General features: G+C 42.5%; 1 protein-coding gene across 1 annotated transcript in view; it reads right to left on the bottom strand.

The window, feature by feature from the left end:
* LIFR (LIF receptor subunit alpha) overlaps positions 1 to 25,674 on the bottom strand; it is a 93,999-nt gene that overhangs the window by 12,746 nt on the left and 55,579 nt on the right. The window contains exons 9-16 of the mRNA XM_081881748.1: positions 25,287 to 25,450; positions 22,857 to 22,993; positions 21,687 to 21,867; positions 16,899 to 16,969; positions 16,434 to 16,647; positions 12,162 to 12,338; positions 9,978 to 10,079; positions 7,308 to 7,475 (exon numbers count right to left, since the gene is read on the bottom strand). Coding sequence (XP_081737874.1) covers positions 7,308 to 7,475; positions 9,978 to 10,079; positions 12,162 to 12,338; positions 16,434 to 16,647; positions 16,899 to 16,969; positions 21,687 to 21,867; positions 22,857 to 22,993; positions 25,287 to 25,450 — 1,214 coding nt within the window. The remainder of the gene's footprint in view (positions 1 to 7,307; positions 7,476 to 9,977; positions 10,080 to 12,161; positions 12,339 to 16,433; positions 16,648 to 16,898; positions 16,970 to 21,686; positions 21,868 to 22,856; positions 22,994 to 25,286; positions 25,451 to 25,674) is intronic.

Raw genomic sequence — 25,674 nt, 5'->3', positions numbered from 1 at the left:
AACTGCACAAATCGAGGCAAGCAAGAGGAATCATCATTATCAGAGCACAGCCAGTCAAGAACATGGAGGTCCACATTTGCTGCACAAGCCAGAGGTTTTACAGCCCTGTTCTACAGTATTGTGTGGGTCATATTCAAGCAGTGTCTTGGCATTTTTATGCTGTAGCATCCAACACCACATTTCAAAAGGAAATAGAAAAAATTCCAGCATATAATTTAGTTACACGTAAGGAATTTCCTCTGCTCCCACAAATATAGGCTTCAATATGTGTTGACAGCCACACATCCCCTTACATTTTCCTAATTTACTTCAGAGTAGGATGTGGATTCTGCACCCTTCTCTATAGACCGTGTCCCTCAATTGGCCTTTTGCCTCAATCATTATTATTTTTCCCTCTTGTTCTGTACATCACTGAAAGAACACTCCTGGATTGAGGCCCCTTGGCTAAAAATGTCCTCCACCCCTGGTGTAGCAGTTTAGCATTAAGGGCTAACAGATCACAGGGCCGTTTACAGTGTTTACAGACTAATATTCCACTTATTAAAAAAATAACCTTTAATTTGAAACTCACTCCCCCAAAATTTGAGGTTTATTAACAGTGTGGAACAGATAGCATCACCCAAACAAAAAAAGCAGAACTACTGCCTATCCTTGTTTGACAAGAAAATAAAGTTTGCTGAATACCAAATATTAATTATTATTGTTGTTATTGTTATTTTAACACATTACCCACACTTCACTCTAAGGGCCCAGGGCAGGTCACAAGCCATTTAAAATTACAACATTAAAAACAGATACAAAGCTTACAATTAAAAAGACGTGATCACAAAAAATAAAGTTACCATTCTCTCTTCCTGTAGCAAAGGATGCTGGTCACCACTCCCAACACAATAACAATAATTACTGGGACAAGGATGGCAATGATTAATCCCACAGCTGAAAAATTAAGAGAGAGAAAAGCTAATACAATCAACTAACAGTCCTGCTGCACCTGAAATATTTTTTTTAAAAAATATACAGCAGAAGCTTTCATGGACTGCACTTGGGGTGGAGGGGACTAGCAAAGCAGAAATAATTCAAGTAACCAGCAGTGGCTCTTAGTGACCCAGGATCAAGTTACAGGCTTCCGATGGGGGTGGCTTGTAATATATAGTAAAGAAGGCTTCCAGGAAATGGCTGGTCTCCCATTAGACATTGCTTATTGGAAACAGAAGAGATTGATGGGAAGCTGCACAATTTTGCTCCTGCTGCCTGTGCACTAAAAAAACCAAACCCACATTGAACTACTGCATTATTCTCAAGGCTCAGCCCTACATCCGTTCGCCCTGCCGATTTCCCCCTGGAAAACCCATGGCATAGAGCTGAATTGGAACAAACTGCCACTGGGTTTCCCACGGATTGCTGTTTGTTCTGATTTAGCACTAAAGAGCAGGTTTTCCAGGGGAAAGTTGGTGGGGCAAAGGTAAAATTGCTCAGACCTTTACCTTGAAATCATGGGAGAAGCAGAAGTGTGGGCGACCCCGGAGTCAGGGTTGCAAGACCTTTGCTATCACCAGTTTCTTTTAAACATGTTTGCCTTTGTCCAAGCACCTGTTATTCTATTTGGAACTGAAAAAATTTTGTGCATGTGGTGGTGTGTTTTTTTGTACACCACCTTAAAAAAAAACAAACCCTCAACAACCTCCTGTTCTGCAGGATTTTGGCTTAATCTTCGCCCCATATGCTGCAGCCAATCATGCACACACTGATCTCTACCCACCCTCCCTCACTGACTATAAACTCAGGAAGGTCCATGGGGCAGGGACCCACCCAACATTTGCTTCTGAAATCCTGCAAAGTGTTCTCTACACCAATGGTGCCTGAACACGACTGCCGATAATCTTTGAGGGTTATTCAGGAATTTGAGAGGTGTTCATTGTGCATTGCACCATTATCCAGCGAGAATTAAATATGCCACCCCAAAACAACCCTCCCCCGCAAAAAAAGACCCCCAACAAAATACACCTTCCTTCACCCCAAAAAACTTACAATTCTCCTTTGTAACCACAGACAAGCTGCTTGGTGGACCAATTCCACCAGCTGTGTAGGCTCTTAAGTTCAGGTGGTAGTTTGTTTTCCCTTGAAGGCTTGATATTTTTAAGGTGTTTTGCTTTAAGTCAGTAATATTCATGTAGGTCTCTGAGTGGCCTGGTGTTAGGGGGGAAAGAAAAGAAGAATTAGGGTGGGGGGGATTTTAAGAAAAGCACCAGTTATCACAGGGCAGATTCACACATGCTGTTTTGTAAAATGAACTTTCAAAGGGGAAGGGAGTAAATGCATATAGATTAAAAGACAATCTAGTCCTATCACCTCACATACATATTTATTCAAATACTACTATCTTGCCCCTTTTCACAATATTCCATTCTATTCCTCCCCCCTAAAAAGACCCCAAACTCCACATCTCATTAGGCTGCTTTGGGTGTTCCTCCTGCCACAAACAAACAAACAAATCCATTCCCTGCACTCCTCTTGCTGCAAGCTGTATGGTTTAAAGCCAAACTTACTCTACCCTCCCCATTCAGAGAATAGATACCCCTTCTTGTAAAAGGGCAGCAAGACAAAGCCCCATAATTGACTTTGAGGATAGATTGGCAAAGACCACTGACTGTGGCTGTGCATTGCAGTACTTGAACGTTTCCCCCTAGAAAATTCTAAGTAAATAATAATAATAATAAATTTTATTTTTACCCTACCCTCCCTGGCCAAAGCCGGGTTCAGGGTGGCTAACACCGGTAAAATTACAATGGAAACATAATGGGGGGGGACAAAACCCCAATTTAAAATACAGATTAAAATGCAATTTAAAAAGCAGCCTCATTTTAAAAGTAGCCCATAAATCAAAACCGTAAGGGGAGGAAAGACATAAGGGTCAGACTGAGTCCAAACCAAAGGCCAGGCGGAACAGCTCTGTCTTGCAGGAAAGATGTCCAGTCCCGCAGGGCCCTAGTCTCTTGTGACAGAGCGTTCCACCAAGTTGGGGCCAGTACTGAAAAGGCCCTGGCCCCAGCTGAGACCACCTTGCAACCTGGGACCTCCAAGGTGTTGTCATTTGTGGACCTTAAGGTCCTCCGCGGGGCATACCAGGAGAGGCGATCCCATAGGTACATGGGTCCTAGGCCACTTGTTAAAGAGTTAGTTGGGTGCTGCTGTGCTTCCAGATTTAGGGGGAGTTCTGAGTACTTCTACCAATGGAAAATGACAGAGGGACTAAATACTAACAGGAAAATACCCCCCCCAAAAAAGAACCCATCGCCAGACACTTCCTGTGCAAAATAGGTTGACCTTGAAATGTGCTGTCAAGCTGCTGTTATCTAGCTCTGCGGGGAATGATTCCTCACAGCTGTATTTTCCAAAACAGAAATAAGTTTATTTCCCATAAGACACCCAGTCACAAAGCAGCTATCAAGGGCAGGGCTAACAGAATCCCAAAGGTGGCTCTTTCTTGTTCCCATGCTCATCCTGTTCTACAAGAGCTGGGATGGTTGTGGTTGCTCTTCTGTGCTTGCACACCAGAGATGCTTCATTTATCGCATTGGTGGGAATAATTGGGGACGATCATCGATCAAGTATTCAGGGCATCAGCAACACACTTCCAGTTGAGTTGTCTTTTCAAGTGGTGTTGGCCATTGTGTGGCTAGAATCCCATAGAACTCAAAAATCTGAATGCTGGAAGATTCAGGACAGACAATAGAGAGCACTTCTTCACATAGTGCATTCTTTAAAAAAATGCAACCTGCTCTCGCAAGACGGAGTGATGGTGACCAATGCAGTGTGGTTTTAGAAGAGGATTCGGCAAATTAATGGAGAATATAGCTTTCAGTAAAAAGGGATGCGGGTGGCGCTGTGGGTTAAACCACAGAGCCTAGGACTTGCCGATCAGAAGGTCGGCAGTTCGAATCCCCGCGATGGGGTGAGCTCCCGTTGCTCGGTCCCAGCTCCTGCCAACCTAGCAGTTCGAAAGCACGTCAAAGTGCAAGTAGATAAATAAGTACCGCTCTGGCGAGAAGGTAAACGGCATTTCCGTGCACTGCTCTGGTTCGCCAGAAGCGGCTTAGTCATGCTGGCCACATGACCTGGAAGCTGTACACTGGCTCCCTTGGCCAATAAAGCGAGATGAGCCCTGCAACCCCAGAGTCGGCCACGACTGGATCTAATGGTCAGGGGTCCCTTTACCTTTACCTTTATAGGTTTCAGTGGATCCTAGTCCTAATGGCTATGTTTGAACGCCAAGTTCCAGGGTCACATTTTGGTCAGCAAGGTGTTAAAGACGGCTGAGCCAAGAAAATGACTTTCCCAGTAACATAAAATGACTTAAAGTGTGAAGGTCAAAGATCAGTATTGTACACATCCTTTCAAGGTCTCTGCGATATTGTGTCAGTTGGCGGGGGAGGGGGCATGTTGCCGAGAGCAAAGCTGTGCTTTCAACAAGTATTCCTGGAAAGATGCAATTAAGCTGTCCTGAGGTCCCTTTAAATATTATTCCCGTTGCAAGGCTGCTACTGAGCTATGCAGGCAGACAAGATTATCAATGAGTGGGAAGTTGGGGTGGGGGGTGGGGTGGCTGTTTCCAGGCAGAATGAGACCAGAGAGCAAGTTCTGGGGAAAATGACAGTGAGACCGGCAGGTTTTATTTTCTATTAACTCTGTAGTTGAGTGCAACATACCACAACAAGTTAGGATTAAGACAAGAAAGCAGTTTCGGGTGTAATGGCAAACTTGGGTTAACACAAGAAAATGTTGTTGTTGTTGTTTAGTCGTGTCCGACTCTTCGTGACCCCATGGACCAGAGCACGCCAGGCACTTCTGTCTTCCACTGCCTCCTGCAGTTTGATCAGACTCATGTTTGTAGCTTCAAGAACACCGTCCAACCATCTCGTCCTCTGTCGTCCCCTTCTCCTTGTGCCCTCCATCTTTCCCAACAGCAGGGTCTTTTCCAGGGAGTCTTCTCTTCTCATGAGGTGGCCAAAGTACAGGAGCCTCAGCTTCACGATCTGTCCTTCGAGTGAGCACTCAGGGCTGATTTCCTTAAGAATGGAGAGGTTTGATCTTCTTGTAGTCCATGGGACTCTCAAGAGTCTCCTCCAGCACCATAAATCAAAAGCATCAATTCTTCAGCGATCAGCCTTCTTTATGGTCCAGCTCTCACTTCCATACATCACTACTGGGAAAACCATGGCTTTAACTATACGGACCTTTGTTGGCAAGGTGATGTCTCTGCTTTTTAAGATACTGTCTAGGTTTGCCATCGCCTTTCTCCCAAGGAGCAGGCGTCTTTTAATTTCATGACTGCTGTCACCATCTGCAGTGATCATGGAACCCAGGAAAGTAAAATCTCTCACTGTCTCCATTTCTTCCCCTTCTATTTGCCAGGAGGTGATGGGACCAGTGGCCATGATCTTCGTTTTTTTGATGCTGAGCTTCAGACCATATTTTGCGCTCTCCTCTTTCACCCTCATTAAAAGGTTCTCCTCACTTTCTGCCATCAAGGTTGTGTCATCTGCATATCTGAGGTTGTTGATATTTCTTCTGGCAATCTTAATTCCGGCTTGGGATTCATCCAGTCCAGCCTTTCACATGATGAATTCTGCATATAAGTTAAATAACCAGGGAGACAATATACAGCTTTGCCGTACTCCTTTCCCAATTTTGAACCAATCAGTTGTTCCATATCCAGTTCTAACTGTAGCTTCTTGTCCCACATAGAGATTTCTCAGGAGAAAGATGAGGTGATCAGGCACTCCCATTTCTTTAAGAACTTGCCATAGTTTGCTGTGGTCGACACAGTCAAGGCTTTTGCATAGTCAATGAAGCAGAAGTAGATGTCTTTCTGGAACTCTCTAGCTTTCTCCATAATCCAGCGCATGTTTGAAATTTGATCTCTGGTTCCTCGGCCCCTTCGAAATCCAGCTTGCACTTCTGGGAGTTCTCGGTCCACATACTGCTTAAGCCTGCCTTGTAGAATTTTAAGCATAACCTTGATAGTGTGTGAAATGAGTGCAATTGTGCGGTAGTTGGAGCATTCTTTGGCACTGCCCTTCTTTGGGATTGGGATGTAGACTGATTTTCTCCAATCCTCTGGCCACTGCTGAGTTTTCCAAACTTGCTGGCATATTGAGTGTAGCACCTTAACAGCATCATCGTTTAAAATTTTCAATAGTTCAGATGGAATACCATCACTTCCACTGGCCTTGTGGAAAAGAAAATATTCACTAGCTAATGTCACACCATAGCATCAGAGCATGGTTTGTTGCCCCAAAACAAACCATAGCTAGTTGGCCAGGGCAGGTTCAGATGTATAAAACCAACCAAACCATGGCTTAGTGTTGGGTCTGAACACTGCCAACAGGAATACAGATTTATTGGTGTTTTGATCGCACTCATGAGTTTTCTCTTTCCTCTGCCAAATTATTTTTATATTTAAAAACTTTGCTTTTTGTTTGTGAGTGCCATATTATAGTCACATCAGAGCTTGGTCAGAGCATGGGGAGCTACCTTATATCAGGTCAGAGTGTTGATCCATCAAGCTAGTCCAGCATTATGTACTTTCTAGGGTCTCAGGCAAAAGTCTTTCATTTCATCTACTACTTGATCTTCTGACCTGATATACACTGTATCCCTAAGCTACAGGATGCATTCAAAAACTGGTGATTTATAGCCACCTGAACTAGAACACAAAGACCAGAGTACAAGTTACATTTGGCAGGGTTACGCTGCCAAAACCAGACATACCCTGCTGAACTCTTATAACTTGATCGTATCAAGCACCATCATCATGTTTGGATTTGGCAGTGCAACTGGCACGGCAACTAAGATAATAAATGTGACAGCACTGCCTCTCATGATAAAGCACTCGCAAACCTTGCAGTGGGGCTAAAATTACAGAATTGTTGAGTTGGAAGGGATCCTGAGGATCATCTAGTCCAACCATATCTTGACTAGATCATATAAGACAGATGGCCATCCAACCTCTGCTTAAAAACTCCAAGGAACAAGAGTCCACTGCCTCCTGAGGGAGACTATTCCACTGTCAAACAGTTCTTCCTGTCAGAAAGTTCTTCCTCAGAATCTCCTTTCTTGTAACTTGAACCATGAAAGGGTTTATTGATAGCCAAGCTATTAACCTGTTCCCCCCCCCTTTTTTGCATTTTTCTGCCTCCTTCTTTTGCCAATGAATGCCACCCAACTTTGCTGCCTTGCCTGAAATGAGATTTCTAACGAAGCGCATTTGGCCAGTGGTGAGAGACAGTCAAAAACGCATCATTTACCTGGCTCAAAAGCTTTTGGCTTTGTGGTGCTTTCGTCGCCTTTCCCAAAGTGAAGCAGATAACCTTTTAAAAAGCCCCGGCAATCTTCGACAGACATGTTCTCCCATCTTATGACAATGGAATCTGAGGTGGCACGCTCCACTTTGAAAACTGGTGCAGCGCTAGGTTCTAGATGGAAAGCAAGAAGGAAGGGAAAACATTTTTTTTTTTAACAAACCCGAGATAGGTGTGTTTTGACAAATAGATATGTTACATGCAAACATTACTGTAGAGGCTTTGTTGAACCTAGGGGTCTACAACCTCTATGTCTGAGTCTGTGGCTGGATGACATTGAGTGGTGTTGAGACCCCGACCCAAGAACTCCCACCCACCCACCCAAGGGATGGAACAGAGGAAGAAGACTTAGATCCAGGACAGTGGTGGTGGGACACTGAGGACCAATCTGCAGAAGGGACAAGCTGGGATGTGACAGACCAGTATAAAGTAAGCAGCACATAAGCGGCACACAAAATGCTACCAAACCATTCTACATTCTAAATCTTATATTAATAACCCCAAAACTGAGAGAGCTATGTACAAGATCTACTACTGAAGCCACAAACAGAAAACTCATTCAAATTGTATCCAATAGGAAGATTCAGTCTTTAAAGTTCCTTTAGCCAGGCTCCTGAAGATATCAACAAAGGTAAGTTTGATCAAACGAAGTGTCAGCGATGTTGCTCTCAGGGGTTAGATATAAACGAGGATAAGTTTGATCAAACGAAGTGTAATAGTTCTAGGGGTTGCTCGTGCGTAAGTTGTCGCCACACCTGGCTGGGTTACCTGGGTGAACCCTTTCGGTCCGGACAGCCACCCATCCGTGGCTGTCTCAATCGCTGGCAGAATCCGTCAGTGGGCGTTTCTTGAACTTCTTCCAGCAAAGAAGTTCTTTGACGCCCAGTCTCCTCCTACTCTCCCTGCGCGGAAGCCTTCTGCGCAGGGAGGGTGTGGGCAGCAGAGGACCCGTGCTCTCCCCGCTGGTCTCCGGCGAGGAGTCCTGGAGCCTTCTCGCTGATTCCCCCATCTGCCCCCCTTCTCCACTGGTGCTACGCTGATTTCATTCCCCAGCAGATGGGCTGCCTCTCTCCCTACTGGGACTCTCTCCGGCATCCCTCTGGAGCCTTCCCTCCGCCTCTGGCTCCGGTGGCAGTTCCCTGACACGAAGTGTCGGTGATGTTACACACAAGAGTTAGACAGGGTGCCGGCGTTTGTCACCTGTTTTGCCCATGGAGAGTCTCGGGCTTCTTCAGTAAATTCTCACAGTTTTGATATATTTAGGAACATTCAACTTCATATGCTAAGTTTTTTCTTGACTTAAGCATTTATTCATTTACTAAGCAAAATTTACTGTGTTTGGATCAGATGTGACAGAAGCAGGAGGTTTGAGTGAACACAGGGGGTCAGAAGAAGAAACCCGTTCCAGGCTAGGTGTCAAGGGTCGTGCTGCTTCAGTTGCCCAACAGCTGGGCAGTCCCTCTTCAGCTAGCTCTCCGCTTCCACTGACACTCAGATCACAGAGAGCCTTGCATGCTGCTGAGCAACAAGCCAGACAGGCCTAGAGGGGATTCCTCCATCTTGCCATAGTTTATGTCTGCTTGGGAGGAGGAGTCGGAGAGCGAGAGAGAGACTACTGGAAAGGAAAGGAGGGACCAGATGCCAGTCCCAGCAACATCTTCAACTAGGCCAGATTAGCCTAGTTGTGTTTTTACTTTTATGAATAAAAACCGATTCCATTTTTGTGTCTTGAGTCCTTTTCCTGACCTACAGATGAACCTGCATTCCTGACAGCCCCTTGAATATCTGGGGCTGGCCATCCAGGCTGGGGCTGACGAGAGCTGTAGTCCAACTCCTGGAGGCCATCACAATGGCTACCCCGATGTAAATGCAGGACTGCTAGATCAAACTACAGGTCCATATTATCCAGCATCTTGTTCTCACAGTGGCTAACCAGATGCCAATGGGAAGCCTGAAAGTAGGACCTGGGGTGCAACAGCACTCTTCCTACTTGTGCTCCCCAGCAACTGACATCTAGACAGGAAGATATGCCATTGAACCATCTTCAGCAGGAGAATCTATCATGTAAGTAACAAAGGGAACAGGAATGCAATCCAGAAACAACTGACGTGGTAATGCACATCCAAGGTTATTTCAGACACAGCTGAACCCTGCACATTTTAGGGGGAAATGTTCATAGAACTGCATATATTGGAGAAAAATGCATATTATTAGGGAAATTTGACTGCAAAAATGTGAATAGTAGTCAAAACGGATTACAGAAAGGAGCTGATTAACAGAATTTCGTTAAGTTTGTATAATGCAAATTGTTGCAGAAATGTGGAACGTTGCAGAAATTTAAGATGGGGGAAAATTAGAAATGGAGAGAGACTAATATTGACAGTTGCAATCCTGCTGGTACAACTCACCTTAGGATATATTTACACAATTCACTAACTCACCTTGTTGGTCTTGATCCAAAACTAGGTTATGAACCTTCCTAAGATAATTGGCAAAGATAATGTACTTTCAGCCTGTCCCTATTTCCCTCTTTTCTTTTGGTTCAATAAGCCCTAGAAGTATTAACACATTTTCTCTTGCATCTGAATAACGTTTAGCAAAATTAAAGGCACTTACGCAGCTCTTGTGTGTAGCCATTTATATACTTCAGTAGCTGATATCCATTGTCTTTGCAGCCATGGACAGAAAATCTGTATCTGATTCCTGGCTGAAAGAGATCTGTGGGACAAAATAATCATTAAATATCTTATTTTACAGTACTCTACATTCTGAAAAGAAATAGAGACATTCAATCCTTTACAAGAAAGGAGTTGCTCCTTTATGGCTAAATCTGGCCACAATTTAACTCTTAAAACCATGAAAATAATGTGTATCAGTTTCCCCAAATCAAATCTGAGAGTTGCTGCTTGTCTTATTTATATTATTTTATCATTAGGCACTAGCAAATAAATTTTAATTCATTTGCAGCAACCCTACTAAGACTTTAATGTTTTGATACATTGCAAAATGTGTCCGTTTCTCAATAAAGTGATTTTCCACCAAGGGATTCAAAGGTAAATCCCAACCCATCATATTCTTCATTCTATCAAGATTCATGCTCCCAAAGATTCCAACCTTGGGGCAGTTGTAATAAATATGATCAATATCCACTTCTATGCAACAAGCCTTTAAGTGACTCCAATATTTCCTGGCTGGCCAACTCTACCCAATGTGTCATTTATTTAATGCCTGGGTATCCATCACCATCATAATACCAATTTCACTCACCTAAAGCCTAAAAAGCAAGCCTCAGGTGAATGGATGGCAGCATGATGATAAAACACTTATTTACAAACTGACCTTGACCTTCAGATACAGGCTCTTAAGATCTCCACCAACAACACACTAAAGTTCAGAAGCAGCTCTAAAGACACGCAGACCATTTGCAAATGCAAAGCCAAACCACAGTTTTTAGAATTACATGCATGAGACTTGCACACACCCAACCTCAGCCTCCATAGCAGTCACAAGAAGATCGGAAGCTTTGACTTCTGCATTCAAGTTCCACAGAATTGCCTGTGATATTTAAACAAACCAGAGCCCCCCCCCCCAAGTTTGAACTATGATTAGATTGATCCTGGATTGCTTGAGTTTAAACCAACCAGAGATGCCAAGCTTTGAATAAGGTTTGGCAGGCCCTGTTCTGTGGAACTGCTTGCCTCCAGAAGTTTGGCAGGAATCATCTCTAATCATTTCTACATCTCTTCTAAAAACTGTACTGCTCAGACAGGGCTTACAAACCTAATATGCTTTTGCCAACCAGATTCTACAGATACATCTGGCATTTTTAATTTCTTTTTACCGTGTTTCTTTGATTGCATACCATATGCTGATATTTTTACATGAAAGCATGGTTTATCAATATTTTACATAAATAAGCAAATTTTAAAGAAAAGAAATAAAGGAGTTTATTCCTTGCAGCCAAGGAATAAACTCCATTTGGAGAACAAAAGTGCTCTCCTGAGACAAATGTGGATAAGTACCCAAACTTTACAAGCGAGCTACCATTAAAAGGGTAATTTCTATCTCAACATAGGAATACATAAAACAGAAAATCATGGAGGGGGATGGTCAGGAAAAAGCTCTAGCTACGGCAGCTTGAAATGCAAACTCTCCTGCTCAAAAACAGCGGAGTCCCAAACACATGCCCTGTCCATCGCTGTCAACTTACAGATTTGAAAATAAGGGACCAGCAGCCTCAAAAATAAGGGATCAGCAGCCAAAATAAGGGATTTTCTGGGCACAGGTATGTTCAACTTCTGAGCTGCTCCGAGCCAAAGGTAGAAAGCCCAGCCAGCAGCCAAACAAAGCCTCAAGCGGTGGTTCCCACAGCGCAGCAACCCGGCAAAGGGGATGCAGCAAGGAAAACCACATCACCTCTCCGCTGGGAAGCGCTGAGAAAAGGCGAGACCCCAGGCAATGCGGCTGATTTGATTGGCACAAGGTATGCAAGCTCCACCCCCCAGTCGTTCTTAGACTCCTTATTGGGTGAGCAACGCAGCCAAGCAACACAGTTGGAGCCTCCCTCCTCCCTGGCTGGCAGGGAGGGAAGGAGAAGAGCTGCTTCCTTTGAAACCCAGGAAATTTAAGGGACATCATCATTAAGGGATAGCAGTAGGACACGGCGCTGGGATAAGGGAGTTTCCCACCAAATAAGGGACGGTTGACAGCTATGGCCCTGTCCCTAAATCATGGTGATTCTCACTTTCACATGCAAGCACAGTTCTTTGCAGAAACAAATGTTAAGCAGTTATTTCCTACCAGATTTGATCACAGCATCTGACACGCCTGATGGAAATGTTTCCCAACTCACAGCAGCACTGGGCTCAGGCCCCTGAAGCCACCTCACGGTATAGCCACAGGTGACGTTGGGGTCAAGCTCCCAAGCAACGTAAATACCATCTCCTTTGGCAACTCCGATCTCTGTTGGGGCATCGCCTGCAACATTGATAATGTCAAAGGTTAGTCCCTGGGGCCTTCTTAATGCATTTCACAATGCCTTCCCAATTTCCCATTTGTTCGAAGACACGTGCAATAAAACTACACATATAAAAATACAGAAGAACCTAATTGGTCCAGAATAAACATACACAAATTTATCATTGGTAACATATAGATAGATAAATGAAGGATCTTTACAATTTTATAATATGCAGAGAACAACACGTGCTGAAAAAACAGAGTAGCTGAGGGAAGGCTGGGGGGTGGGAGGGTGAGTATTTCTTTTAGGGAGGGGGTGGGTAAAATAGGGGGGAAATGAAGATGACATGTTTTTGATAAATTGTTATGTTGAAATTCCTAATAAAAATATTTTTAAAAAAGAACCTAATTGGTCCAACTGCTCTCGTTAAAGAGAAACAAATCCAAACAATGCTTAATTCGGGTCTTCCCAACTTCATTCATCCTTCCTCATAAAGATTATTTATTTCCTTTAACCCATTAATAATAATAATAATAATAATAATAATAATAATAATAATAATAATATTTGTACCCTGCCCATCTTGATTGGGTTGCCCCAGCCACGCTGGGCAGCTTCCAACAAATATAAAGCATAATAAAACATCAAAAACTTCCCTATACAGGGCTGCCCTTCAGATGTCTGCTAAAATTGTATAGTTATTTATCTCCTTGACAATTGATGGGAGGCTGTTCCACAGGGTAGCTGCCACTACCAAGGAGTCCCTTTTGTCTTCTTAGACAACCACAGAAGGAAAGCTGGACACATCTGGCAGTAATGGGAGGTGTAGCATCATGCCCTCTTGAAGACAACCAGAATTTAAGAGAGACCAGCTCCTGGGATCTCTGTAATCTCAGTCTAAGCTTTGCTGTTCAGTTTGGAGCACCACCAGAAATATTGGTCAAATATTGGAGTGATTGACTTGACCAGGAGCCTCAGTTTTGCATGCCAGCACGTCCTAGAAAGATTTAAGCTTTATCTTTCCTCACAAAATATCTAATAAAATCTTATGGGGAATATCGTATTGATCTTCGGGTGGCGGTGTAAGAGAATGTGAGAGAGATAAGCAAGACACTGTTTTTGAGTCTTAAGAGCACACTAGACTGGTAATACATGTCTATCTAAAATCTGTTTAAATTGGAGGAGCTGCTGATAATTGGATTAAGTTCTGTGAGAAGTTCAATGGGATACAGCAGCATAAAATCAGGTTCTCCAAATCAGCATGACAAAGCAGCCTGGATGAACTGGACTGTGGCTCTCACAATATAAGTGCATGAAACGGAAATCAGGTCCAACGAAATCAATAGATCTTCCATGAAAAGCACCTCCGGGTTACATTAACTGTATAATTACATTTTCTCCCCATATGGCTTGGGCTAGTAGTGAACGACTGCCAAGTCACAAGCTGCTCAACTTGGAACAGCATCAAATACCAAATATAGAACTGAGCTGGCTTGCTACAGAGAAAGGGGAGGGGGCAGCAGAGGAGAAATACTGCTGAGTGAGAAATGCAATGAATAAATGTTTTACTTTGGCAACAAACTGCCAATTGCAGGTGCACAATTCCAGGTGGAAGCCAAGAAATCTCCCAAGGAGAGAAACTCCCCAAATGTATGGAACGAGGAGGAGGAAACACACCTGAAGCAAACGATTTCACCTTCCTCATAATACAGTGGTGCCTCGCAAGACGAAATTAATCCATTCCGCGAGTCTCTTCGTCTTGCGTTTTTTTCGTCTTGCGAAGCACGGCTATTAGCGGCTTAGCGGCTATTAGCGGCTTAGCGGCTATTAGCGGCTTAGCGGCTTTAAGAAAAAGGAAACAAACTCGCAAGAACTCGCAAGACATTTCGTCTTGCGAAGCACCTCAAAAAACTGAAAACTCTTTTGTCTAGCGAGTTTTTCATCTTGCGAGGCATTCGTCTTGCGGGGCACCACTGTAATGGCCTACGATTGGAATGTTGCCATCTGCAACCCACTGCAATATCAGAGGGTGATGAATGTAAGAGCCTGCACTGAAATGATTTCTGCAGCCTGGATCCCTGGCTTTCTTTACACAGGTGTGCCAGATCTAGCATCAACTGGCAGATCAACCTGGAGCTGTATGCCTCCTATGTGTATCTCTAACCAAAGAAAAAAATTAGAGAATACTTTGCCTCTTCTCATATTTACAGTTATTTATACCTCTATAAAACGCTATTCACAATAAAGGAGTGAAATGAAAGATATCAGGAAAAAAGAAAAAAAGAACAAAGAAAAAATAAAGTAGTAAAAGAAAAGGATCATAAGTGAATTTTTTTTAAAGTAGATAAGTATTCACTATACATAGCCGTTTCCCATCTATATTTATATTCAATTGTATAATTTCATCTTGTCCTTATCTACCTTAAAAAGTGTTATTCTTTTTTTAAAAGACTTTTTTAAAAGACCGTTTGCCTCACGCGTTTTTAATAATCCGTTCCATCAGATCCTCTGTTCTTCATATTTTCCCTTTGGATTTCCTTAATGTCTCAGTTTGTCTTTTTTATATTACGGACATGATTATTCTAAACACAACTAGATTTTTATAGTAAAAATAAATAAATACAAAATACAAAATCTCTATTAACTTTCTACATGCTATACATAATTTTATAAACCTCTATCATGCCACCTCTTTCTTGACTGTTCTCTAAACTAAGAAATCCCAAATGCTGTATTTTTCCCCCTCAGAGGGGGTTGCTCCACTCCCCCGCCCTGATAATTTTGGCTGCCCTTTTCTGAACCTTTTTCAACTCTACAATATCCTTTTCCAAGGTGAGGAACACACAAATACAGTACACTATTATCTCTTCCAGGCATCCAAAGCATTTGCAGAATGTAACGGATCCCAGGCTGAAAGGACCTGCTTATTATTCCTCGAGCTGCTTTCCGGATGAGTCACCCTCCATGACTACGATCTGTGACTCACAATGCCTCAGAACTGAGTTGTGCTGCGGGTAACGCAAAGCAAGGCATCCAGTCATTCAAAAAGTTCTTTTCTAAGAAGAGTCTGAGGAGGCGTAAGAACTGCCAGCTGCTCGCTTCAGTCAGAGCCACAGAAGTGCATGACCTGGAGCAGCCTACAAGTCTGTATTACTCACCAAGAGTGCTTACATAACTCCATAAAAGTTGCATCAACTTGTTCAGCCAATGAGCGTGAACAGCAAAAAAAGTAACCCTGAAATCTTGAACAGCATGAAGGCTGTGTATCTTGGATCATATTCAGTTATACCAGCAAGTCCAAACCTTTTCACCCCTACCCTAGAACCAATAAACAAATACAACTAAGGCCCCACCTGCACTATAAATTTAAAGCAGTATTATACCACTTTAAACAGCCATGGCTTTTCCCAAAGACTCCTGGGAACTGTAGTTCAAGAGCGCTGAAAGTTGTTTGGAGACTACTATTTCCCTAATGAAGCTGCAAATTTCAGAATTGACTGTTAAAAACTACTCTGGGAATTGTAGTTCTGGAAAGGGACTGGGGGGAGCTCCTAGCAGCGTAGCATCCTTAAACTACAGTTCCCAGGCTTCTTCATTGCTTTAAATGTATAGTTCAGATGGGGCCTAAGGGCGTACGTATAAATTTCAACCACATATTCTCCGGCGTATTACCCCATCCCAATTGGCGGCTTCCAACACATATTAAAACACAATAAAAAAAAAGATGAAACAGTAGCAGTTTGATCCAATACAAAAAGTCACAATAACTTTAAAACAATTTATATCAAACAAAGCATCGTTCAACAATCCATCAGAACCTAGCAGTATACAGTGGTACCTCATGTTAAGTACTTAATTCGTTCTGGAGGTCTGTTCTTAACCTGATTTCTGTTCTCATCCTGAAGCAAAGTTCTTAACCTGAGGTAATATTTCTGGGTTAGCGGAGTCTGTAGCCTAAAGCGTATGTAACCTGAAGTGTATGTAACCCGAGGTACCACTGTATTAGGAGATAGGTACACAAAGTACACACATTTCATGCATTCCCCCCCCCAAAAAAAATGGGGCATACAGATAGAAACCACAACTGACAAAGAGTTTTATCTCATACTTACTGACTGGAATATCTGCACTGTTTATCTGAGAAGGAGGAGAGTGGCCAGCCTTGTTTTTCGCCACCACCGAGAATGTACAATCATTTTCCCCAAGCTTTATTGAGATGTTGCTGGCAGGTGCAGAAACCGACCTGTTGTAAGTGGAGCCCTCTGGCAGGGACCAAGACACCTCGTAAGCCTCTATCAAGCCATTTGTGTTGGAAACGGGTAGTGGCTGTTGTAAAAAGAGAGAGAGAGAGAGATAGCAGGTTCAAGGGAAATAGAAAAGGAAGTATGCAAGAAAAGCATGCTTTCACAAAGCCATTTTCAGAAAGGTACTTAAAACAGCCCTATAAGCTGGGCCTCGTTGCAGTTTACTTGCTGACTGCTGGGCAACCCATTTATATATTTCTAGCAAACCAGCCATCAAAGAAAGGCAGTAATTTAAGGACAAATTAAAAGCAAAAACAGCAGCTGAACACATACCTTCCAAAAGAGGTTTACAGTCTCACCATCAAGACTTCTCTCTCTCCAGAGATCTAGACTTCTCGTTGGAGCTGGAAGAGGAGATTTTCGATTATACTCAAGAAAATATTCATTGCTATCAGCTGACGTATACAGAATTGCCAAATTGTAACAATGACCAAGAGAGACAGCAGCTTAAGACGACCCACAATTTCCAGCACTCTTACATTTTAGAAACATCTCAAACAGCTGATACTTCTTTATCCCAAAACCTATCCAAGCCTGCACAATGTCTTATCAACTTTTGTAATTATTATAAAGTGCAGAGTGGGGTTTTTTCATCATGGCAAAAAAACCTCTCCTCCACTCCTCATCCAAACTGGGAAAAAGAGTTATTGCTATATATTTTAAAAAGTTTTTTTTAAAACAATGTTAGGTTATGAAGAAAAGGGGGAAGAGGGGGAGGGGGGAATTATGAGTGGGGTGGGGTTGCAATGCTTCTTATCTTCTACTTAGTGTATGTGTGGGGTTTTGTGTCAGCATCACTTGTGTGGGTTCTCTTTACTATTTGCTTGTAATTCTTTGGTGGTGAGAGAGATGTGGGTGGCCTAGCTCTAGGGTGTGGTTGGTTGTCTTTGATTGGCTTAAGTCATGGGTAGGCAAACTAAGGCCCATGAACAGTCCGGGAATCAGTGTGTTTTTACATGAGTAGAATGTGTGCTTTTATTTAAAATGCATCTCTGGGTTATTTGTGAGGCCTGCCTGGTGTTTTTACATATGCAGAATGTGTGCTTTTGTTTAAAATGCATCTCTGGGTTATTTGTGGGGCATGGGAATTTGTTTGTTTGTTTGTTTGTTTATTGACTGATTGATTGATTGTTTGTTTGTTTGTTTGTTTGTTCATTTATTTCTTCCCCAAAATACAGTCTGGCCCCCAACAAGGTCTGAGGGACAGTGTTGAAAAAGTTTGCTAACCCCTGGCTTAAATAAAATTTGCTTTTGTGTGTGAGTGGAGTGTGTGTGCGTTTTTGGATCAGGTTAGCCATATTGATTTGAATGCTATTGGTGGGTCCTCGTCGTCATGTTGGGCTATGTATGTGATAAAGGAGAACCATACCAGGGTGAAGGCGCCTTCTTCTATTTGTCCCCGGTGTCAGTGTCAGTTTATTGATTAGTTTTTCTAATAAGGATGTTTCCCATACTATTTGATACCATTGGTCCATGCTAACTCCTGACAGGTCTCTCTAGTGTCTGGCTATGATCCTTGTGGCTGCTGAGAGTAGCTGGGTTATGAGCTCCTTATGATGTGAGTGGGCATTATTATCTTGGAAGATGTTTAATAGGGCCATCTTCCCTTAGTTCTGGGGTGACTTCTAATACTTTGCTTAGTTATTTTGCATATTTCTTGTATGACTGATGTTCAGAAGAGTTGGATTTTAGGACATTCCCAGCACATGTGGAGGTATGTATGTTCCTATGAAGGTGCATCCTCTCCACCATTTTGGTGAGGTTCCTGGGCATATTAGCATTAGTTTCCATAGTGTTAGGTACCACCTGTAAGTGAGTTTCAGAGTGCGTTCTTTTCTTTTCACTGATATGGATTTAAAGGGAGGTTTAGACCACATTCTGGTCTATTGGGTGGGGTTAATCTCAAAGGCTATTGTCATCCTCCCATTGTTTTTTTGATTACATTGAGGGGTAATTTTGGAGTAGTATTTTGTATATTGTGGATACCATCTCTTTGCCGCATCCCTTTGCTGTTAGGAGGTTTTCGAAGGTTGTCAAGGGCCTAGTTGCTGCTGATTTTACTACTGGGTTGTTTTTTAAGAGGGCATGTAATTGGTGGTGTGTTAGCCAGGACATTTGGGTGTCCCGTAGTTTGTCTTGTGTTGATATGGGTTTGTAATTTTTTGTAGAAGTCTGCTAGGCAGTATAAGCCTTTGGCTTGCCAGGTTATATCTGGAAGTTTTGTGCTGCATGGTGAAATAGTGGGTGGTGTGCTAGGGGAAATAGTGAGGATGGGGTTGGGGACAGTTTACCTACTTCTCTCCATGATTTAAGCATGGTCTGTGTGACGTGTTGTGGGGATTTTCCTTAGTTTGTTTGGGAGAAATGGGCATGCAGAGGTGCGGGTATTTTCAATTGTGTCTCTCTCCAGGTGTACCCATTTTTTCGTTTCGTCTTCTAGGATATACGGGATTATGTGGCGTACTTGGTTGGTGATGTAGTATGTTTTTATGTTGGGGATTCCCCATCCTCCTTCTGAAGAGGGGAGGTGCAGGTATTTGGGGCTTATTCTCAGTTTTTTGTGTGAAAAGATAAATGAGTGTCATTTTTCCTGCCATTTGTGAAGTTGGGCTGGGAGAATCCAAATTGGGAGGGTGGTCATTTTGAGCATGGCTATTGTGTCAGAGAGTGAAGCTGCGGTGCTGTTCCATTTCCTCAAGTCTTTGTTGATTTGTCGTCACAAGGGGTTGTAGTTGTGCAGGTATAATTTGTTGGTTATTTGTACCCCTAGGTATCTGAACATGGTGCAGCAAAGTTTTATCTTGGTGATGTTGGCAAATTCTTTTTGGGTATGAAGGAGGGTGTTGAAGCACATAGCCTCAGATTTTGCAAAATTTACCTGTAAGCCCAACCACATTGCAAACATGTTGAGTTCTCTGATTAGGGAGGCTGCTGTGTTTATGGGGTCTGGTGTTGTGACCATTAGGTCGTCTGCAAAGAGCCCTAATTTATAAGTTCTGCCTTTTATTTCCACTCCCTTGTCTGTGGCTGCTCACATTCAGATTGCTAGAGGTTCCAGAGCCAGGATGAATAGGAAGGGACACAGTGGGCATCCTTGTTTTGTGCCTCTTTGGATTGCTATGGCATTAGAGTCTATACTGTTAGTCCTGCATTTTGCTGAGACTCAGGAGTATATTTGTTTGTGGGTTTGTAAGAAGTTGGGACCAAATTTCATGCTAGTACTGCTAATAAGTATTTCCACTCTAAGCAATCAAAAGCTTTGAGGCTGTCTAGGGACATAATTGTCAGTGGGAGCTTAGTTGCCTTGCTGTGTTCTATCAGATTCAGTAGTTTCCTGATGGGGTCTGTTATATTGTGACCAGGGACAAAGTGAGTCTGGTCTGGGGCTATAAACTTGTGTAGGAATTTTTTTAGGCAGTTGGCCAAGATTAATATGAATATATTATAGTCTTGGTTTATTAATGAGATTGGGCGGTATGATTCTACTTTGAGGCTGTCTTTGAGTGGTTTTGGGATGGAGACTATCTTTGAGGAGATCCAGGTTTTAGGAATGGGGGCCCCTTTTATGGTGTCATTGAACAGGCGGGTCATGTAAGGCATCAGAGGTTCTTTGAATTTCTTATAGAATTCTGCTATAAAGCAGTCTGGGTCTGGGGCTTTGTGTGGCTTCAGGTTTTTGAGGATCGTATCTATTTCCTCCGGGGTGATAGTACTGTCCATGAATTCCTGTTCCTCATCAGTTAAGGTTGGCATGGTCAGTCCTGCTAGGAATTTTCTGATTTCCTCCTTGGGTGGGTTATGGGAGGTGTGTAGGGCAGAATGTTAAGTTGCCGTCTTTTTTGGTGATGCAATATATTCTTGTTTTGAGTGATTTTTTCCTATATATGTTTGCTAACAGTTTGGAGTTTTTCCCTCCATACTTGTAGAAGCGTTGTTTTGAGTATAGAATGTTGATCATTGTTTTGTTGATTTCTAGGGAGTCTAGTTCCCTACTTTTCTGTTCTATAAGTTTAAGGAGTTTTTTTAGCTCCTGTTTGTAGCATGATGAGAGGGCCATGATGTCTTGTTCTATTTTGCTAATTTTTGAGGTGGTTTGTTTTTTAAGGATGTTTTCTCTTTTATGCAAGCTCCTCTGGTGACCACTTTCATTGCATCCCATAGTGGGGGGGGGGTGTTATATTGTCAATATCATTTTCTTTGAAGTAGTTTGAGAGTTTTTGTGAGACTCTCTCCAATTTGTTTATTTGTGGTTAGAATGGGACTGAAGGACCATGATGGGGTGGTTTGTGTTTCTTCTCCTATTTTAAGGGTAACTTCTACTGGGGCATGGTCTGTGATTTTAATGCTACCTATGTTTGTTGATTCAACCAAGGGTATCAAACCTTGTGTGAGCAGAATGCCATCTAATCTGGACACCGTGTCATGGCGCCCGGTCAGGCTGGTGTCTCCCGGGTTTTCTTCACCCCAAATGTCATAGAGACCCCTGTTTGTTTGTTTTTTAGCAACTTGTAAGAGTCCCTAATTGTTTGAGGTTTCCTTCGGAGGAAGGTTGCCCATGGGGTTGTAGGGTGGGTGTAGAAAAAAAGTGTTATGGTGAACTCAAAGGCTTGCCCACTGCTTTGCAACATTTTAATTGGTTCCGGTAAGTTTATTACGCAACTATTAGTTTTGTAATTCTTAGAACGGACCGATGAAGATAGCTTGCAATTTAAGTTTGCACTGGAGCTATGGCTTCAATCTCAGAATTTTATAAGCTATAAAATTTACAAAAAAAGAAGAAAAAATGAAGCTCTGTGGGCAGATATTTGTAATCTGAAAATTCACACTTGTATATTCCGGGTGTGTTTTCATTAAGGAATAGATTTTGAACGGTCTTCCTAAAGCTTCTTGCTCACTTTTCCCGACTCATTAAGAGGACTGATGAAGCCTATACTTCAGAATGTTCCATTACTCCAGGGATCCAGATGTTGTTGGACTCCAGCTCTCTCCATCCCTGATGGGACATGTCACTTCTGCAACATCTGGAGGGCCGTGGATTCTCCCATTATACAATAAACTTACGGGCTTGCAGGGTTGTGTGCCGCGTTTTCTCGACCCAGTCGCTCCACTTCCAGAAGAGGGGTGGAGCAGCTGAGCAGCGAACTTTGAAAGTGTATGTTGTGTAGGGATGCAACTTGCTCATGGAGGTTGTGTAAAAGGAGTTTTCTGCACCATCCAGCAGCACATTCAGGGTCTTTTTCATCTTAAACAAACAAATGAAATTTCTTTATGACAAAAAGTACTGGGCTGCTATAAATCACTATTACTATTACTGCTACTACTATTACTACTACTACTACTAATAATAATAATAATAATTTTTATTTATACCCCGCCCTCCCCAGCCAAGGCCGGGCTCAGGGCGGCTAACAAGCAATAATAAAAACAAGTTGAATGAATACAACTTAAAAACAAGATTAAAATACAACAATTAAAATATTGAAACATTAAAATATTAAAATGCAGCCTCATCACAGGAGGAGAAAGGAAAAAGAAAGAAGAAAGAGGGGGAGGGAATTAAATTGGCTCCAAGCCAAAGGCCAGGTGGAACAACTCTGTCTTACAGGCCCTGCGGAAAGAAATCAGGTCCTGCAGGGCCCTGGTCTCATGAGACAGAGCGTTCCACCAGGCTGGAGCCACTGTTGAAAAGGCCCTGGCTCTGGTTGAAGCAAATCTAATTTCCTTAGGGCCCGGGACCACTAGGGTGTTGCTATTTATGGACCTTGAGGCAGTTATCATTTCTATACATCGTGCTTTAGATTGAACAAAAAAGGGGCGGGAGGGAGGTTGCAGCAAGACGAGTTCAGAATAGATTCTGGACCCATGAAGCTTATAGGCTTATTTCTTATATAATGCAGCAATGTGGTAAACTGTCTTCCCTCTAGCGTTCAATCCCACAATTGTGGGCTTTCTGCAAATGATGAATGCTATTACATAGGCATGGATCCTACACGGGTCTTTCCCAGCCAATAGGTACCCAGCGGTAAGAGGCAACACTGGAACAGGCTGGCCAATAGGTTTTGATTAATTTTAGACTTTCTACTTTATCTCACATTTCACATTGCTGCAGACTGCTTTGACTTGTGTTAGGCTGCGAAGCAGCTTATAAATTTGTAAAAACAACAACAAAACCCCACAACCCAGTTATTATAAAACGCCACTGATGTACAAGGCAAACCAGAAAACACCTACCTGTTTCTCCTCGCAAATAACTTCAACCTGACACTGCAGCTTGATTTGCTTAAAATTGCCATCCAAGTGCCATGACAAAGTGACATTAGTTGGGCTTTCGTTCCTCACAGTGAACCGAGAAGGTGGTCTTGGATGAACTGGTGAAAAAAAAGATGCAAAGTGTTAAAAACAAATCCTTGTTTTTATTTATTTCATGCCAAACATGTGCTAGGTGCAGTACGGAAAGGTGGGCTAAAGGAGGGCCAGTGTGGTGTAGTGGTTTAGAGTTTTGGATGAGAACTTGGGACACTAGGGTTCAAATCAGGGTGGATAAAAATGAATGATTAAAAAAAAAGTAAAACAAATCAGATTTTTTTATTTTAATCAGATTTTTTTGATTTAAATTGGATTTTTAAAATCAAATGCTTTTGGAGGAAAAAAAATTCTAAAGATAATTTTCTGTTTAAGTTACATTATAGTCCAAAGGCTATACATCAGGAAATAAGGATTTGTTTAAGTTTTTCATGTGTTTAACCACATCAGTCAACAAACATGAATGCATATGCTATAATGTTATTGTTTTGGTTAAATAAATAGTTTAAATTGTTATTAAGGAAATGATTATTTTCTCCTTCCAATAAAGCACAGCAGAAAAATAGTGAACCTGTTAAACCTCACAAAAATTCCATAATTATTGGTCTATGTATTTCTAATAGTATAACCAAATCAGTAATTTTTGATATACAGTAACTGTAAAAACTACTCTGAAAATTTATTATTCCAAAAATGAAACCTTCATCTGGTTGTCAACATTAAGATTATATTAGCAAGAATGAGTCTTTCTATAAAAAATGATTTAAATCAAGTCTTACTGACTAGTGATTTAAATCAAATCCACCCTTGTTCAAATACCCACCGAGTCATGAAAGTTGCTGGTTGACCTTGAGTCATTCAGTCTCTCAGCCCAGCCTAATGCACAGGGTTATTGTTGCAATGATAAAACAGGGAACAGGAGAATCACATAAGCCACTTGGTGCAGTATCGCTTGCCTGACGTCTCTCTGCCTTAGCCACCGCTGGACACCAGGACACAGAAGGGTAGCAGCAAGGGAGCAATGAGGTCAGCAGGATGCAAACATCCTGGCAGCAACATCAGATAGGTTCTGCTGGTGTGTTTGCCCTGCACTCACCTTGCTCCTCTCCATTCCAGTATTTAGAAGTATGCTCCCATGGGCAGAACAACCTAACACCGAGTAAAAAATGATCCACAGAAAACATCTGGCTTGGAGTTGGGAGTGTGGCGGAAGGGAGCCACCAATTGCCTGGTAATAAAGGTATATACAGTGGTGCCCTGCAAGACGAATGCCTCGCAAGACGAAAAACCCGCTAGATGAAAGGGTTTCCCGTTTTTCAAGGCGCTTCGCAAGACGAATTTCCCTATGGGCTTGCTTCGCAAGACGAAAATGTCTTGCGAGTCTTGCGAGTTTTCCCCCTTTTTCCCCCTTTTTGTAAGCCGCTAATAGCCGCTTAGCCGCTAAGCGGCTAATAGCCGCTAAGCTGCTAATAGGGATGCTTCGCAAGACGAAAAAACCGCTAGACGAAGAGACTCGCGGAACGGATTATTTTCGTCTTGCGAGGCACCACTGTAAGGACATAATTTGTGGGACAGGACACTGCTGCCACCTGTGGGTGGGTGCCATTATAGTGAAATGACAGTTTGCGATGAGGTCATTTCACTAATGGCATCTACCAACAGAATTTCACCTCTGATGGTGCCTGAAATGCCCTGATTTTCTGGTCTGCAAATTAGGCTGCCCAATTAGAAGGGCCATTTCAAGGCAGCCTTAGAGAATATATGAATAAGGTAAAAGGTAAAGGACCCCTGGACAGTTAAGTCCAGTCATAGGAGACTATGGGGTTGCGGCGCTCATCTTGCTTCCAGGCCAAGGGAGCTGGCATTTGTCCACAGACAGTTTTCTGGGTCGTGTGGCCAGCTACCGGCACACGCACGGAGGACCATGACGAACAGAAACGCCGTTCCCCTTCTCACCACAGTGGTGCCTATTTATCTACTTGCACTGGTGTGCTTTTGAACTGCTAGGTTGGCAGGAGCTGGGACAGAGCAATGGGAGCTCACCCCGTTACGGGGATTTGAACTGCCGAACTTCTGATTCCCAAGCCCAAGAGGCTCAGTAGTTTGGACCACAGCGCCACCTGCATCCTGAATATATGAATAGGATGCCCCTATAATGATCAGATTAAATCCAGCGGTTAAAACAAACAGTTAAAATAAGCTTTAGTTCTGACTGAGACAGAGAAGAACTACATAATGAACGTTGAATACATACATGGGATATCTCTGGGTTTTTGGAAAATGATCATTATAGGGTTGCGCACGGATTACTGAATGGGAACTTCTAAAATACAGTAAGCCCAAGAAACAGATTCTTACCTTTACGATGTATATCAAATAAGAGGGAGGTTGCTGACTGACCAAGTTGATTGGAAGCTTGGACTGTGAAATTATAGACTGTCTGGTTGTTCAGAACTTGAATCGTATAGTTATATTCTACGTTGGATTTTATATGGAAAAGTGTAACATTAATCCCAGATACACTGCAAATTTAAAATTTAAAGGGGGGAAAAGATCAATATCCAAGCAATACCTTTGATAAAAAGTTAATTCAAAGCCTTTTGTTATTTGCTGAAGATGTATATAGTTAGATTACGTCAGATCAGCTTTAAGAAAATTGGGGAACGTTCATGAAAAGATGTTTAATTTAAGTGTGAAAGAACCTAGAAGTCCTGGGTTCCTCTCAACTAAACCCCCAATTGTAGAA

Source organism: Podarcis erhardii (assembly GCF_964252035.2).
Source record: "Podarcis erhardii genome assembly, chromosome: 11".
Classification (NCBI taxonomy): Eukaryota; Metazoa; Chordata; class Lepidosauria; order Squamata; family Lacertidae; genus Podarcis; species Podarcis erhardii.
This window is presented reverse-complemented; position numbering and strand designations above follow the sequence as displayed.